This window comes from Vespa crabro, chromosome 20, assembly GCF_910589235.1.
Source record: "Vespa crabro chromosome 20, iyVesCrab1.2, whole genome shotgun sequence".
Classification (NCBI taxonomy): domain Eukaryota; kingdom Metazoa; phylum Arthropoda; class Insecta; order Hymenoptera; family Vespidae; genus Vespa; species Vespa crabro.
Genome location: NC_060974.1, coordinates 1,519,198 through 1,537,047, shown reverse-complemented (window position 1 = coordinate 1,537,047; position 17,850 = coordinate 1,519,198). Strand labels below are relative to the sequence as shown.

General features: G+C 34.6%; 1 protein-coding gene across 3 annotated transcripts; it reads right to left on the bottom strand.

Annotated features, from left to right (window-relative positions):
* Positions 1 to 218: 218 nt before the first annotated feature.
* On the bottom strand, positions 219 to 17,642 carry LOC124431252 (heparan sulfate 2-O-sulfotransferase pipe). Of its 3 annotated transcripts, none has more exons than XM_046978910.1 (8): positions 16,883 to 17,642; positions 13,128 to 13,276; positions 7,721 to 7,788; positions 4,736 to 4,942; positions 4,357 to 4,436; positions 3,984 to 4,265; positions 3,679 to 3,833; positions 219 to 3,215 (listed from the first exon to the last, which is right to left on the bottom strand). In XM_046978910.1, exons 1-8 carry the CDS (start codon positions 16,930 to 16,932, stop codon positions 3,022 to 3,024), a joined length of 1,185 nt encoding a protein of 394 aa, XP_046834866.1. In that variant the 5' UTR covers positions 16,933 to 17,642; the 3' UTR covers positions 219 to 3,021. The 3 variants fall into 3 exon arrangements, with proteins under 3 accessions (XP_046834866.1, XP_046834869.1, XP_046834865.1); XM_046978913.1 differs by having other exon boundaries at positions 7,721 to 7,791; positions 16,904 to 17,641; XM_046978909.1 differs by having other exon boundaries at positions 7,721 to 7,791; positions 16,883 to 17,640.
* Positions 17,643 to 17,850: the final 208 nt, after the last annotated feature.

Sequence of the window (17,850 nt, the reverse complement as noted above, 5' to 3'; positions counted from 1 at the left end):
CTACTACTTTTACTATTACTATTACTACTATTATTACTATTACTACTATTACTACTACTACTAATACTGCTACTATTATTATTACGACTAATAACAACAACAACAACAACAACAACAGCAACAACAATAATAAGAAAGAAGAAAAGAAAGAAAGAAAACACAAAAAAGAACGGCGAGGAGGAGAAGAAGATAATAAAAAGTGTTTCTGCGTATGAGTCTAGGAGAGATAAGATTGTAGATTATAATAATATAGCATATTTTTATATCCGTATTTACACGTGTAAGCGCATCTGTCGTACCTCTAGTCCATAGAGCCGTGAGTTTTCGTCTGGAAGGTTCGAGAATTATTCGTTAAAAAATTCGCCAAACAATTTTACTTTTAAACTAACGAATTTTACAAATCTTTGAAAATAAGACTCGAATCCTATTTGCTCGCTTAATCTTTTAACAAATATTTTTTTCTTTTCTTTTCTTTTCTTTTCGTTTCTTTCCTTTCGTTCTTATCTATTTCGTTTGAATATTTACAACTGATTGCCGTCTGTCATTTTTTTTCCTACAATAACAAAGAAAAGAAAAGTGAAAAAGGAAGAATAACATGTTGAAACAATTTCTGGCTGTGATCGATTTGAAATCCTTAGACGAAAAAGTCAAACGGAGAATTCGAAAGTCAAAAGAGAGGGATTAATCTTTGATTTATCTTTTATGCGTATCCTGTCTTGATGTTAATTATCTAATTTTATCAATTTTAATGAATATTTTATCCATACTGATTATAATTACTCTTCCATCGGTAGACTGAGTTTTTTAGCACTTTTATTTTCTCGTCAGATATTTTTATCCGTATATATTCGACCACAGGCTACACAAACGAGAGGATAATATCGGAATTCGTGTATTATAAAAATATTGTTAAAATGTCTAATTAATTTTTATCGATTGCGATTCGTGTGTTTCGATGTCGTTTAAGAAGATCCTAATTGAAATTTTATATAAGTATGTAGAAACAAGCGTTATTGTTCGTAAGAAAATTAATAATTATCGGGGGAAAAAATATTATTGTTAACTCACTATCGTAAATATATATATATATAGGCAAATATAAATGTATATATTTAATCGTTACCGTAACGCGTTTCATCGCGTTAAATCTATTTAACGTGTTACTACTGTAAGAAATATATATTACTTATATCTATTAACAAATGCGCTTCTCAAGAGAGACTTTTTTTAAGAAAGATCTCTTCGTACGATACCATGAAAAAATAACCTAGCCAAGACTGATTCTGCACTCTGTCCTCCGTAATGTTTTACAAGAAAGGATGTATATTTTTGAGTCAAGCATAAATCGAGCGCACGTACTACCTTCAGATAATTTTACAAGATACACGACTTCTCACTACACTCGAATTCAGAAAAATGAAATTTTTAAACGATATATTTGTTACGACTAGTGTCGATAGATTTTTTCAAATTATAGTATATATATATATATATATATATATATATATATGTATATATATATATATATATATATATATATATGTATATATATATATTCTTCACTTTGTTATTTTCGATCATTATTTTCAACTTATACGCATATCAAACTTTACGTTGCTACTATCGTAAAGTGTACTATTTTTGTATAATTTTGATGGAAAATTGATACATTAATAAAATACTTATTCTTCCCCTTGAGATATCTTTACTCTTATAGATACATACTTTTCGTTTCAAACATCAAAAAATCGATCAACGATTTTTATTTATTTATTTCTTTTTACACAAACATTTGACAAAACGATCCTATTCTGACCGTTATTGAATCCTTAAAAAACTTATAATATGCCTGGGGAATTATAACGTTATATTAAAGATATTAAAGATGTGTACACGACAGGGATTTTTATGTACGAACGCTGATAAGAAAGAACATTATCCCTGATTAAAATGAATAATATACGTATATTTACCATACATATATACATACATACATGTATATATATATATATATATATATATATATATATATATACATATATAAATATACATATATATATATATATATATATAAATATATATATGTGTATATCTGTATTCTGTATCGTTGTACTATGTGCTATTATTAATACAATAATAGATATACGATTTATAGTTTTTTGATTTTTATTTCATGTTAGTTTCTTAAAAAAGGCTTGTCCATCCTTTTACTTTGTAAATGTTTTTGTTTAGGAAATATTAACGAAATGTTTGAAATGAATGAGTTTTTAAAATGGCAGGCATTTATTATAAAAAAAAGAGAGAGAGAGAGAGAGAGAGAGAGCGAGAGAGAGAGAGAGAGAAGGTAATTAGTGATAGTACAAATGTCGTTTATAATCATTTCTCAATAAATCATCAAGAGTTACCCTGTAATGTTTTGGAACGTCCAGCTAATCGTTACAAATCCATGATACGATAATTTCTCTTTGTCAGTCTTTGACAAATTCACCGTGAACAATTGTTGTAGTCGATGAAGGTGTCAATTAGGAAACATTTTCTAACAATAAGATTTATGCGATAACAAATCTTAAGCGAATTCACGTCGAGATCTTATTAGTGGAAATCGAGGTATCAAGCAAGCCTTTCACGAACTCTTACGGCAAGTTCTAATAAATATGCATTACTTGTTCCACACACACATGCACACATTTGCACAACCATACACTCACGACTCGAAAATATTCGAGATTCGAGAGGAGTGAAAAGTTGGACAAATCGAATAAGACAAATTGTAAGTAAAACGACAACGAGATATAATCACGGAACAGAAAAATAGTTATATACATATATATTATAAAAAGAAAAAAAAAAAAAGGTATTTACGCATATGGCTGGCATTCGTAAATATCATTTCTGATTTACCAGGAGTTTGTTTGTCTTTTCTTAAAAATAAAGAAAGAAACTGAATCGATCCTGTTGTCATCCCTCATTGGTGAGAATATTTTTCAAGAGAAAAAAGAAAGAATAGTCTTGTTCTCTTCCTTATAAGCGATTATTCATTGTGAAATCAGCGTTGGTCAATTTTAACGCTCTCAATTGTCTGTACAGTCGTTGCTTGCAGAATTGATAAAATTCGACCTCGCGGGTAAAATTTCTACGGACGATATCCTTTACTTCTTCGCTCACCGGTGGCTTAAAGAAATTTCGGTTGATGCTTGTGAAAGCGTTCGTTTGATCTAAAAAAGAAGCACTTGTATATATATGTGTATCTATATATATATGTATATATATATGTATATATATGTATATATATGTATATATATGTATATAAATATAAATATATATATATATATATATATTTAAAAGATATGAAAATATAATTAACCCTAGTTGTGCCTATGGGGTGTAAAACACTCCAGATCAATTTTGCGCTCAATTAAAACAATTTGCGCATTGCGTGACTCATGAATTTTTTTTTTATAATAACAGAATTAGGAATCCATTTTTAAATCTACTGATAATTACTTTCGAAGCTTCAAAAAATATACAGTATTTTTTGTAGTAAAAATTATTCATTCTGTATAAACGATGGCTGCTCAAAATGCCTGGGATGTAGCTTACCCCATATGCACAACTTGAAATTATTTTGGAATGTGCACAACTAGGGTTAAATCAAGTATAACTCGTTATATTATATACCATGATAGACTTGAGCGGCACCTCGGAAAAATCGAGGTATGTAATTCTCCAGGACAGTAAGGGTAGTGTTCACATCTTCAAGGACACCAACGACCGCATAATGTTTCTCGACTGCGAGCTTGGCACGTTCTAAGGCTCCCACCGTGTTGAAAGGACTTTAAATGGCAAATCCATTATTATGGCTTTGAAAAGAAGCAAGCATAACAAGAGTAACGTGGAAAAGAACGTATAATATTTTATATTTATATATGCATTATGAACCCGCCTTTACTCTCTCATTCGTATGAATTGTTTCGAAGACTCACGTGCACTTTTCACTGTGTCCGCAAAAGAAAAGTGTCTGTCTACGATGATCACCGATACCCTCGTGTATTTCTCCTTTCAGATAGCGGCACTCGCGGTCACCCTTCAATACACACGTCTCAAAGTCTTTCTTCAGCCAATTCGGATCGGGCAAGGGTAAATCGGGGAAAATTTGCTTCCTCTCGACGTAATACCAGGGTGCTCTAACGTAGTAATACCAAGATATAACCCTCTCCACTGGATCTCGAACTACGTTTATGTAAATTGGTTCCGGTAAATTGAATCTACGGAAAAAAAGGGGAGGGGCAAATGTTAGGTCAAATCTTTTGTCGAAACATTTAAACGAATATTTCTTTTCGTTCATCATTGACTCACTTGGTGAAATTCGTGAAGCACACGTGTTTCACATAAACCGATGGTTCCGAGTAACTGCTGACCATCCTGGCAAGTTGAAGCTATGAAAATAAAAGATGCAAACGCGTTATTGTCGATCAATGCTTGCACTATTATTATTTTTTCAAAGCATCCCTCTCTCTCTCTCTCCTTCTTCCCTTTTCCTCGCTCTCTCTTTCTCTCTCTCTCTCTCTCTCTCTCTCTCTCTCTCTCTCTCTCTCTCTATCTATCTATCTATCTATCTATCTATCTATCTTTCATCTATGCAAGCACGTACCGTTCAATCAATTACTAACAATTACTATTCACTTGAAAGGATTCGTGGTAATCGAGTGGAATTGCTGGTACAAAGGCGTCATACCTGTTCGATCGGGGCGAGACGTATTGTTTCGACTCTTTGAACGCGATCTCTGTTGAAAGAAAAACCATTCCTCATGGAAAGCCTTCTTAATAGTTCCATGAACGTCTGGGAGCCAACTTTTGGTACACGATTAAAGAAAAGCACCAATCTATCAGCTTTCTTTGTGTTGTTCAGCCCATCGACATCGAGAAGATCTGCTTGTTCGTACTGAAAATAACAAACTTTCTTAAATCGAGAAACATTGTTTCTTCGACTTTCTATTCGTAGCTTGAGAAATGAAATTTGAAAGTAATCGCAAAGCACGATAATTCATTTATGCTAATGTATCGTTTTCCTTTCTTTTTTTTTTCTTGTTGTTTCTTTTTTTTTTATTTTTTTTTGTTCACATCGGTATGTCGTTTCATGAAAATTTCTTTTGTTTCACTTGATTGATTTTGCATTCTATCAGCTTTACAAGCGAATGCGTAGGATTACTTAAGGAGAGTGCAAGAGAAAGGGGGTTACGAAAATACGAATTAATCTTCGCTCTTTGAAGGAAACACGTTTGTTGATGTTAAAACGATAATCCGATAAGAGTCGAGTACTTTCAGTCACGTGAAACAATTCAGTTTCAGGAACGACTTTGGAAAGAAGAAAATCTATGAGGCATCACTTTGTCCGTCATATATCATCTCTGTCTAATGTTTCTCAGAAATATTACTTTTTATCCCCTTATTCTGAAAAGTTAAACGTCATTTAATTCGATAATAGTATTACGATTAAGTCGGATTTGATTTTTGTTAATAGATACAATACGATACTATAACAATATATTCGTATGGTATACATAACTTACATGTAGGTGTGCGATCACGATGCGGCAGAACGAACTCGCAAAGCTCTTTCAACTTGGATAAAAAAAAGAAAGAGAAAGAGAAAGATAAAGAAGACTGAGTCCATTTCTGGTAAATCCAGAAACGAGTAACAACACAGTATGCAGTCACTTCCTGAAGAGTCCGAAGCATCTGGCAGTCTTACCGATCGGTCAACGTACTCGATGCCGATCATAAGGAAGTACATTCTCGATGCGTGTCTTACGTTAGTTGCGTTTTACCAGGTACACATATTTGCTATCATTCGAAAATTCTCAAGTCATTCTTTCGAACTAACTGAATGCAGCGCGATATCGCGATCATAGAAGAAACTCGTAGAAACGGAAAAAAAATTCTAAACGATAGCGAAGATCTCTGGTGAAAATTGAGACGCAATTAGAAGGCAATTCTCAAGGCAAATTGCGTCATTAATCGGACCGTATCGTCATCGTGGTTACACGTCAATCTCGTTGCATGGTACGTCGCGTACCTTTTATACAGGCCGATATGCGACACGTGATACTCTATTTAAATCTTATTAAAAATCTTATTACGTAATACCTAATGGCGTATCTATTTTGGAATTTCTTGAGTGATATCCTAAAGGTCTTTAGTTCGTCCAAATAAAAATATTCTTTGCGAGATGAGACGTTAGATTTTCATTGATTATTGGTCATTCCGGTTAATTTGATAATATTTTCCAGATATATAATTTCTGATTAGTTCTTACAAGTACATATATCTCTTTTTAAAATGAGCAGTTACTTTCGCGTATCGAACCATAATAACTTTCTAATTAATTGTGACCCGATAGATCAATCATGGTTGTTGCTATTCGCTCCTCGATCCTCGGTCTTGGTTGCTCGATCGAAAGTGTATCTTTGTAAAAAGTATAGAAAGGTATACGTTCATTTTATTAGAAAGAATTATTCCATTGAAAGGTATAAATGTAAACTTGTATGAATTTCTTACAAGTCGAGAAATTTTTCTCACAGCGAGAGAATCCCGAGCGAATGAATTATTTCCGATTACGGTGCGAATCTACTCGTACGATGAATAGTGCAGCGCGAGTAAAATGGAGTGAACGACGATTTTGTATTTCGAGACGGTGTCTAGCAGAGCAGCTACTACCTCCTCTCGATCGCTTTCACCGTAAATTATCGTAAATGATTTTCGAGCGTCATGGCTACTTTACGTTAGAGCCACATCTTTTATCTAACCTTAACTTTATTTCGAAGAGAAAGAGATACTCTTGACAATTTCAAGTACATGACCAATGAAAATATACTTACGATTCATTACGTTTCATCAAATACGAAGAATTAACCGTTGTTGAAAATTTTTCTACATACCGAATGCGATATCTTCTTACGGACATTTTAAAATTCTAAACAAAAGAAACAAAAGTATTACTCGTTAAGTATCAAGTATTATACCTCTGAGAGACTTCTTGGTCCACGGCCATCGTTGTGCTCTACTTATTACCTACTTTTTTGCTAAAGTCTCAAGCATGCGAAAACCAGCTACGGCCGATAATTATAGTCGTAGATGTGTCTTAACAACGATCTCTAACGAACTCTAGAAGTCTAGACGATTAGCTATGCCAACTTTCGAAATAATTCTAAGTCTTTCCTATCTCATTTACCTCGACCTTCCTCAAGGATAATCCTTATTTTTTTCTATTAGCATTCGTTTTCTTTTCAAGATATACAATAGGAATGAGCCGAGACAAATTAAAAAAAAAAGGGCATAATTGGTCGAATGTTTTACGAGTACAATGAATTGAAATATGGGTCGCATCGAATTATTCGGCGATGTATATCATCTATTCGATCGAATGCATCCAATAATATTTTTATAGGAGAACATTTCCCGTTAACCCCTGATACTATTTACATTAAAAAAAGTTTAATGAATTGTACCTATCGAATGAGTCCAAACTATCAGATGATTTTATTCGAGTAAGGAAAAGAAGCGAAAAAAAAGAAAGATGAGTTATGCACGAAACGACCGAACTCGCGTTACGGAACACGATTATTATTCCGATTAAAAAGTAGACAGGATTCTTCTTTCTTCTTTTTTTTCTTTCTTTTTTTCTTTCTTTCTTTCTTTCATAATTTAAATAAAATATTACCTTCTGTGTAACGCGTTGTAAGCTCGAATAATGATCGTTCCCGCTCGATGTAGATTCCGTTTGAACTCCTTCTGAAAGCAAAGAAACATCAGATCGTTAAGAAATGCATCGTCCACTTTTCTGACATCGCTCAATATCGACAAGAAGAACGACGAACGAGAGATCATCGTTCAATAAAGTTGAAATAAAAAAGAAAGAGGAATCGCCGGAGAAAGGGAGTGACAGCGAGCAATCAGGGAGAAAGAGAGAGAGAGAGAGAGAGAGAGAGAGAGAGAGAGAGAGAGAGAGAAGATTGAAAAATACTTATTGCCCCGAAGCAATTGGTATTTTTTTCCTCTCATCTTTTTTCCTTTCCATTATATTCCTATAGAGCAACCAAGTTGGTAACTTTCTAGGTGATCAAGATTTGCATGGTTGCTCTTCAATTCCCTCTTCAGTTCGCGATTATTATTTCTGAAATCTCGTAATGATATGCACGACCGATTTAGCTTTGAGATATTATCTCTCCTACATTTATTTTATTTTATTTTTTTTATTGCGTCAAAATACAAGTCCAAACTTTCTTTCACCTTCTTCCCTGATTTATATTCAGACAAAATATATGGCGTAATCGATCCTTTCCCTAATTTAATGATTCGAGAGAGAAAGAGAGAGAGAGAGAGAGAGGAAGAATTTTTTCCATTTACTAGTTTGTTCCATTTACGATATTACATGAAACAATGTAACGGATGAACAAGAAGGGAGAGAAAGATATTTACAATTTCAAGTAGTCGCGGAATGGTCAGCATTTCCTTTGCCGGAGTTTTAAACGACGCGAATGAAAATCTATATACGCATATACTCGTATGTACCTACACCATAGATTGTACGTGTACGTCCGTTAAGAAGGTGTTTGCCTTTAAAAGAAGCTAGCTTAAGCCGGACTATTCCCCGTAAGGTTCGTATATCGTTGATCTTGGCCGAGATTCGTGCTGACCATTCCAGTCATAATCGTGCACGGAATCGTAGAAAGGAACTACGGCTATCTAATTACTTGGGATTCTCCTCGTAATGTAAGTCGCATATCGGGAATTATCTTCTGACTTTTGAGTTTAATCTCTTTCTCGCTCGTAGAATAAGAAATGAGATAAGCGAATGGATTTGACGATGCAAATGAGAGAAATTAATTTTAGTGAATTTCATTTTAATCTTAAATGAATCGCTAATATATATACGGATAGGTATAATTTAAAGCGAATCGAATTGAATCGAATTGTCGAAATTCCATTTGACCGACAAACGATAATAAACGATAGAATTTGTGTTAATTTCAGTGAAAGGATTTCAAAATCGAAAGCTGGATGTCCATTTGAATTTATACGATCGTATAGATGGAACGATAAAATGAACGTATTGTGCTCGTAATTAGAGATGGTACGTGGAGATGTTCAAATTCGATGCTATAATAGTTCATGTAATTAGATATTTCTAATTCTTATTAATAAATGTACATAAATCGGTTTGATGATTTTCAATCGAATCTCTCTAACGTTTCGCAATCGTTACAATATATCGAGATATAAGATTTAACTATGTTAGATCTTACAATATGATGCACGCAAAAGATGAATTTAAATTAAAAATAATTACATCATTTAGGAAAGAATTAACTTGAACGAGTATAGTGAACGATTAATAACACGATCGCATTGAAAAGATACGATGATAGGTAGTAGAGTTGGAATCAAAGCGAGTCGATCGAAAAAGGTAACGGGCGTGCATGCTGCTGCACGCGTGTCGACTGGACCGACGACCTTTTACTCTCTTTTTAGTAGAGAGAAAGAGAGAGAAAGAGAGAGAGAGAGCCCTACTGACCCAGAAGTCGTGAAAGCGACGTGTCCGTAGAAACGGTCCTTGCGTGCATGCGCGCGCGCGTATTACTTACAACTGATGACACTGATACTTTCTCGTAAACAGAGACAGTGTCTTATGTTTAATTGTTCTCGATGAACTTGTGCACGTGCGCATAACTTTATGACCTTTCTCAAAAGTTGAACCAAGAGAATTTTGATCGATTTATTTCACGAAAGATTTCCGCCTTTCCAATCGAATGAAAAGCAAACATCTTCGTCGATTATTCGGGCGAACTTTTTTCGGAAGAAAAAGAAAAAGAAAAAAAGAGAAATTAAATTAATAATCGATTCTCGCGAGTTTAATCTTATACGGCTACACTTGTATTTTCAAATTCTTTAAGGAAACTTTTCTAACGATCATTGGTCTTCAAGTTCTCTCGGAAGAGTTGGCTTTCGTGCTCCGTCACCGTAACCTACATTTTACGATCCTTTACGATTACAAATTACGGACAAAAAGGAAAGCTTCGCTGAGGTTGCATTAAGAACTTGGCGAACGGGCCAAATTGCGGAAATCAAAAATTTCTTAAACGTTGGTAAAGAATTTCTATCAAAATTTTTCTTTTTATGTCTTTAAAGAAAATGTTAAAGTATCTTATCTAATTTATTTACCTATCGTATTAAAGTGAATTCTCTAGATTAGACAGATAATATATATATATATATAATATATGTATATTTTTTTATAAGGTATAGTAGGCACGAGAGTCACGCTCGGTGTTTGGCATATAGAACAAAATTTGCAATTCTTTCTTCGAATCGAAATGACCATAGATCATCCAATCGAAAGCCGGATGTTTTACTCTGCTATATCCTAAGATACTAATACATTGTTAAATCGTTCGATCCTCACTTTAATCTGTTCGAAATCACGCGCGTAGTCGAACGAAATTGATACCACTTATGTGATACTTGTTATAATATATATAACATATTTGTATTCGAAACATTATCCGAAGTGTAAATTAAAGTAATCCTTTTATTGAGTCGTTCGGCTACGCGCGTGATTTCGAACAGATCAAATCATGCGCGTTGGCGAACGGGCCAAATTGCGGAAAAATTTCTTAAACGTTGGTAAAGAATTTCTATCAAAATTTTTCTTTTTATGTCTTTAAAGAAAATGTTAAAGTATCTTATCTAATTTATTTACCTATCGTATTAAAGTGAATTCTCTAGATTAGACAGATAATATATATATATATATATATATATATATATATATATATATATATATAATATATGTATATTTTTTTATAAGGTATAGTAGGCACGAGAGTCACGCTCGGTGTTTGGCATATAGAACAAAATTTGCAATTCTTTCTTCGAACCGAAATGACCATAGATCATCCAATCGAAAGCCGGATGTTTCACTCTGTTATATCCTAAGATACTAACACATCGTTGAATCGTTCGATCTTCCCTTTGATCTGTTCGAAATCACGCGCATAGTCAAACGACTCAATAAAAGGATTACTTTAATTTATACTTCGGATAATGTTTCGAATACAAATATGTTATATATATATTACAACAAGTATCACACAAGTGGTATCAATTTCTCTGTGAATAAGTAGGTTAAAATCTTAACGTATCAGATTTGTTCCAATTTCATAATTTCCATGCAATAAAAGATTTTCGATAAGGTATTTGCCGTTAGATCCGTAAAATCTTAGCCGGTTTATCATCGAAATATATAAATGGATAATATTCAACGTGAACTCTAAAAGACGCACTTATACCTGTAATAAAATAAATATTAAGTGTTTAAATTTCTATTACATTCTCTCAAAGTTTTACAATGAGGTACAAAGATGAAGGTTCTATCGTACGCTAATAATTAAATCGGAAGAAGCAACCAATTTTGAATTACAATAAAGAATTAGATGGCAAGACAATAGCGATCCCGATACTAGGTCGGTTGAACGTGCAGAAACCAAGGTAGAATCTCAACGTAATAGCATATAACGAAGCGTATTTAATTGCTAATTAAAACGGCGAGCTATCGGTAGTCGCGGTCATAAATAGAGGCCGAACGTTTTTGCTCTAACTGTAACGCCACTAATACCTACCTAGGAGAACGGCAAAAGAACGATTTGCATTCGCGATATTATTAATTGCATCGATCTGAGGAGCTAACCAGGTGAGATCGGAATTTTATTCCGATTCGAGGAAAAGCATTCTCAAGGAAGGAACGTGTATCATCGTAAAGAGAACGTGACGGTTATGATGAATACCCACTTTCTGATCGAATATCGTTTAAACCAGGTGCGGAAGAGCCGAAAGATGCGTTTATTGATCGTGAAACATTTCCTGTGAAAGCCTTTCCTTTTAGAAAGAGACATCCAACAGGCATACACGGGTTCGCTTACCCGTACCCATACTTATACTCATACCCGTACTCACGGACGCATCATACTTACTATATAAATACAGATGTATGTATGTATGTATATATGTATTGAAGATAGATACAGGTAAGTATATTGTGGGTGTGGTGGATGCCTGTTTTTTTTTTCTCTCTCTCTCTCTTTTAATTCATAGCAAACTCGTTACTTTCACCATCGTCATACTTAAATAGATATATCTACGTATAATATATACATATATAGTTAAGAGTATGCGGAATAAATGACAGAATTTACTGTTCCAAATAAACGTTCTATTTTCACTCAAGGGGAGAATTGGCACAAAGTTGACGATTAAGTTTAATTTGTTAGATACATGCTAGAGAGTTATGCGTTATGTTAATAAAATGCCACGTAATCTGCTAATAAATTCAACACGGGACTCTTCCCACGGAGTCACGAAGGAGTCGCGGAAGGAGTTAGCTAAACTGGTTTGACGACATATCACGCTATGTGAAAAAGACAAAAAAAACGAAAAAAACGTGACAGTCGTCTAGCGATCGATATCACAATCGAAAAGTAGCATATGTCGGAAACGGAAAAAAGCTTTTCCTCCTTTGTAATATCCTTGTTTAATAACTAAAAATAGATAATGTCATTTTAAGTGGATATAACGGATGCGTTAATTCTAAGTTCGATCGATCGATCAACTATAAACGATAATAATATCTATATCGTTTACTTGCATAACTGGAAAGGCGGATATTACGGATTAACGCTATCTTAGTTCTAGTTCGACTACTTTCTCCTTTTTGTCTTTCGTTTTTACGAAATAATAAAAAAAAAAAAAAGAAAAAAATAAGCAGAACGAACGAAAAAGCACGCAATAAAAAGGCTCGCGTCTCTTGAACTTGTCGAGTCCTTCGTACGTTCACTCTCACACCTTGACCTTCCCTAAGCTGGAACTCGCGCGCTTACCACTATTCATCGAGACTGGAGAACGGCGCGTCGGCATCGTCTGTAGAGACACGGCCACGTTGCGCGACTGTCGTTGCACGATTCATAATCGCTAGTTTTAGAACATTCACTTGTTTTTCTCCGGCCGATTCGATATCAATTGAATATATCAACGCACGCGAATATCTAATACTTGAATCTTAGAAAAATACTTACCAGAAGATATTTGTTTACCCGAGAAAAGCTCATCCTCGGCCGGCTGCAAACGTACCTCCATTTTTCGAAGACGCGAGTGGAGCTCTCTTGTGTGTAAAAAAAGGAAAAGCGTACAGGAGATAGCCACCAGGGCGATAAGCTCGATAGTTCTGCAATCAGAAGAAAACAGTGAACAAGTAACATTTTATATTTTGATTTTTAACGGAGCTATACAAATATAAATAAGTGTACGCGATTTCTTGAGCATGTCGACTATAAAATTCTTTAAGTATCTTCCTCTGTTAATATATTATTATGCACATCAGGTATACACATACATACATATGTATATCTAGGAACGTACTTGAGAAACTTGGCGGTCTGTGGCAAATTACAAGATACTTTTGCGAGATACTATTTATTATGTTCCTAAGATGTAAAAGGTACTTGTCCAATGCGTGATGAAAATATTATTTTTGTTCGATGTCGCACGCGACACGTAATAGGATCGATAACGAGTAACGAAAAAAATCGGTGAGAAGGGAAGGGTGAAATTAAACGCGATCGTTCTACTTATTTTAATGCGCGAACTCTTCTTTTGGGCACACATGAGCATAAATATATTTTAATATAATCGAAAATTATTTTTCTGGATGTATTTCGATGAAAGGAAGATATCAACGAGAAACAGAATGGGAAAGCTACTTTTAAATTGTACTTATCGAAAAACATTGTGGTTTATCTACGATACATATCTACGTAGTACGAACAAAGTATGAAAGTTTTTCTTCTATGAAATTCAGATCTAAAGGCTCCGTCGTTGAGACGACCGCGACGTATCGACCACGAAAAATTCGAAAGTTCATCTTTCTCTGCCGTATCATTAACGTTATTGCGAATTGACTTTCAAGTCCCTTAATAGGTACTACTCATTCGATAGAGAATACTATTTTATTATAACGGTAAAGTGTACGATAAGAGAAAAGAAAGGAAAAGAAAGAAAAGGAAAGGAAAAAAAAGAAAAAAGAGAAAAAAAACGTGGACCGTGATACTCTGCCTACATACATACACACACCTATGTACATGTATGTCGTTCGTTTCCGCAACATCACGCTATTACGAAGCTTCATTATCGAGAGTAGAAAGGCACGAAGAAGGCGAGAATAATTATAAAATCGTGGCGCAAAGTCAACGTTTCCGAGATAATCGCGCCCGTGCGCGCACGCGCGCGCAACTGCGTTATTCTTCTTCTTTTTTTTTCTTCTCTGAGTTTTCCAAGTAGAAGATGAAAGGTGTAACCTTCATCAGTATCCTCAGAGTTTCCGACGCAATCAATCAAAATTATCATACATTCAAATGTACGGTAATTGAAAGAGAGGATCTTCTCGTAGCTCCTAGAAATCATCGAGTTAAATTCCGAGTTGATAAGTAAATCTTCTTTTTCTTCGGAAACGAATAATCGTGCCAATTAATCGCATTAATTAAAACGCACCAATCGAAAGAATTTACGAATTTTTACAAAGACCTAAATAATCCTAGATAAGAGAAATCATTTATTAAAATTCTTATAATCAATGTGTGTTTTCTATATACAAAATATTTATTATATCAGAGATATACCTATTTGCATATATGTATATATTTGGGTACTTGCGACACGCAATATTCATACGTGTAATTTAATCTTCATCGGTCACGTCTCATGCCGCGAAACTTGTTAAAAACCTTTTTAATACTGCAAAGGGTTGGCCCATAAACGAAACAAAGCGAGCAAATCTTTTACCGACTACTTCGTTGTCCTCGACGGTATTATTAATAAAATGCCTTTCCAAGTGATATTATCTTTTTTCTCGTGCGCCTTTAAAAGGAAAGAATTTTTTATCCGAGAGAGAGAGAGAGAGAGAGAGAGAGAGAGAGAGAGAGAGAGAGAGAGAAAGAGAGAAGTGCATTTTCAAAGGGTGAACGATGAAGAAGAAGAGTTACGTATAAAAAAAAGTAATCCTCCGGAAAAGAAATCGAGAAACGAACGGTATCGGTCGGAGTAGTGTCAACGACACAGGGAGAAAGGAACCGTAAGGTAGGAGGTACGCGTACCTATACCGTAACGGCGTACATAAAAGAGGAATAGAGACAAAAGTACATAGACACGTAAGGTCGGAGACGCTTCTAAAGAACAACTGATGAGATTCTCCGGAAAAGGGATTTCCATTTCATCGTTGAAAATAACAAAGATCAAATATCTCGGTGATCCGTGAGTGCCGACGGATGCCCCTACACGATTGAATTATGTATTCAAATGTATCTTGTACTATAATTTATGGGGCGGGCAATTTATTCTCAAAGCTTTCTTTAAGAGTAGTACTTGATACATCGAGTCTGGTTATATTTTTTTCGTTATTATCATTATTATTATTATTAATAATATCTACCCAAGGTGGAATCGATTCGGATACACGATATCAGAAAGAACTTTTTCGCAAGAGCACATCGATACCGTTCGATAGCTGTCTAGAGGCCAAGCTTGATCTCTATTTCGAGACACGTATAGAGACACGATCGTTCGACCATTCATTCGATCGTTCTCATGCAGCATAAGTTGCGGTGCCGGTCTTTCTCTATACGCCGTGACACGAGACGCTTCGTATAAAGAGATTCTACGATCCGATTTTTTTATTTTATATAAGAAAAAGAAATAAGTAAATGGCGATGGCGATGGCAATGGTTGCACACGATGCGTCTCGTTGATCTCGCTTGTTGCCGCTCTCCTTTTATTGTAGCGCGAGTCCGAGCGCACGGTAAACAAGTGCTCGCTTGTATATCTTTGAAATATAGCGACTAGTCCGAGATAGTTATCTAGGTCTTGCGATCAAACGCGAGAAGGAAGAAGAGAGAACTCGAAATGCAGTAGACCGACACGCTTGTCGCATGCCTTGTAAACTTGGCTTGGTTGTTATGAAAAAAACAACAGCCTGACGTTACTACTCAACGTGCATTCCGATTTCACCTCCTTCCTTCATCTTTTTCACTTCTCTTCCTTCTTCTTTTTTAATATTATAAATAGATTATATATTATTCATAATCATGTAAGTTTATAACGACATATTATATGTTACGCGTTTAACGTTTTATTAATTATTACTAGAATATTTAATGGTATGCGCGTTATCATTTTCGTGTAAAAAAAATGTGAAGAAAATTTGATTCTTCAAGTTCTCATAAAATCGATAACAGGTCGCGTGATTTCGCGATAGTCGACGTTTACGCCAAAAATCAGGCATGCAGAAAAGTACTGTGAGGTTCGCTAATGATAACCTTGTTACACGCGATACGATTAACGCACGAGAAATTGATCGAATCCATCGTTATTCCCTCAATTTGTCTCATCGACTTTCGCTTTCCTCGATGGGTCATTTCATCCTTTCTGTCTTTCAACAATCTTTACATAGAAAGTTTCTTCCGGCTATATAATTAAGCATTTTTAAGATTTTTAAGATTTTTAAGATTTTTATGACTTCTACGATTTATGATTTATGATTTTTACGATTTTTACACAGAAATTGCACGAGGCTGAATAATATTTGTCTTCTATGAAGAAACTGAGGATAAAAAAAAAAAAGAAAAAAGAAAAAATAGAGAATGAATCTTACGCATCTTACTTAAATATTCTCTGAAACGTTTAGTTAGATTACTTCTAAAAAAAAAAAAAAAAAAAAAAAAAAAAAATTATTATCTTCTTTATACAAGAAAGAGACCAGATGAAAATTGTCTTTACTTACCTCTTAGGAACGACTACTCGCCTTTGTCTCCACATACTGTTCTTCGGCATCTTCTTCGATCCTTTAGAATTCTCAAAGAAATGTTAAAAGATAAACAAGTCCTCCTTAAACGTTGTCAATGATCGAAACTTCAGATCCACCTTGTCGATCCGACCAGTAATTTGTCAGCTTCGCGATCGACGAATTTCCACCGATCATGCTTCGTTTACTCGCGACCGCGTTCTTTCGCTATCGGTATTAACACGTCTGGCTTACACGAAATATTCTTCATAAATTATTAGGATGATCACTTTGGAAGAATCATTCAAAGTTCTTCGTAGAATATATGCGAGTGCCTATGTCCTTTCTCACGAACGAAGCCAATTTTCGTACATCTTCGAGTTTCACTTTTTTTTTCTTTTTTATTATCAATACTCAAATCAATGGATCGCGAAGAACATTTTTTTTCAATAGTTTGTATACATTCAACATTCGAGCCGACCTTGATTAACCTGTCAAAAAAAATAGAGAGCGCGGAAATTCACGGTGAATTAAATCCACATTAGGAAGAACAAACGGGAACATCCGACTGGTTTGGTGGCCGGCACGCGACTGACGTTTCCATCGTGAGTTTCGTCTTCACTCTGCGATCAGGAAGGCGCCTCGCACGATGCCGCACACACTCTGCGCATTCTGACTTTCTGAGGTCTTTTCCATCGATCTAATTTCAGAATTAGAATTTGCAACATAATTCTTTTCCATCTGTAATAGAAAGTTGAAAAACAACTTGAAAAATAGGATATAATTATTCGAAAGGAGTTGATTATTAAGTTTTTCATTGTTTCTATATATATATATATATATTTTTCTTTTCTATCTTTCCTATTATTCCATTTTGTTATATTCTCTTTTAATTTTTTTTTTTACTTCTTCTTTCTCCCTTTTTTCTTTCTTAGATTAACCGTTAATATACACTGGATTCCAAGATA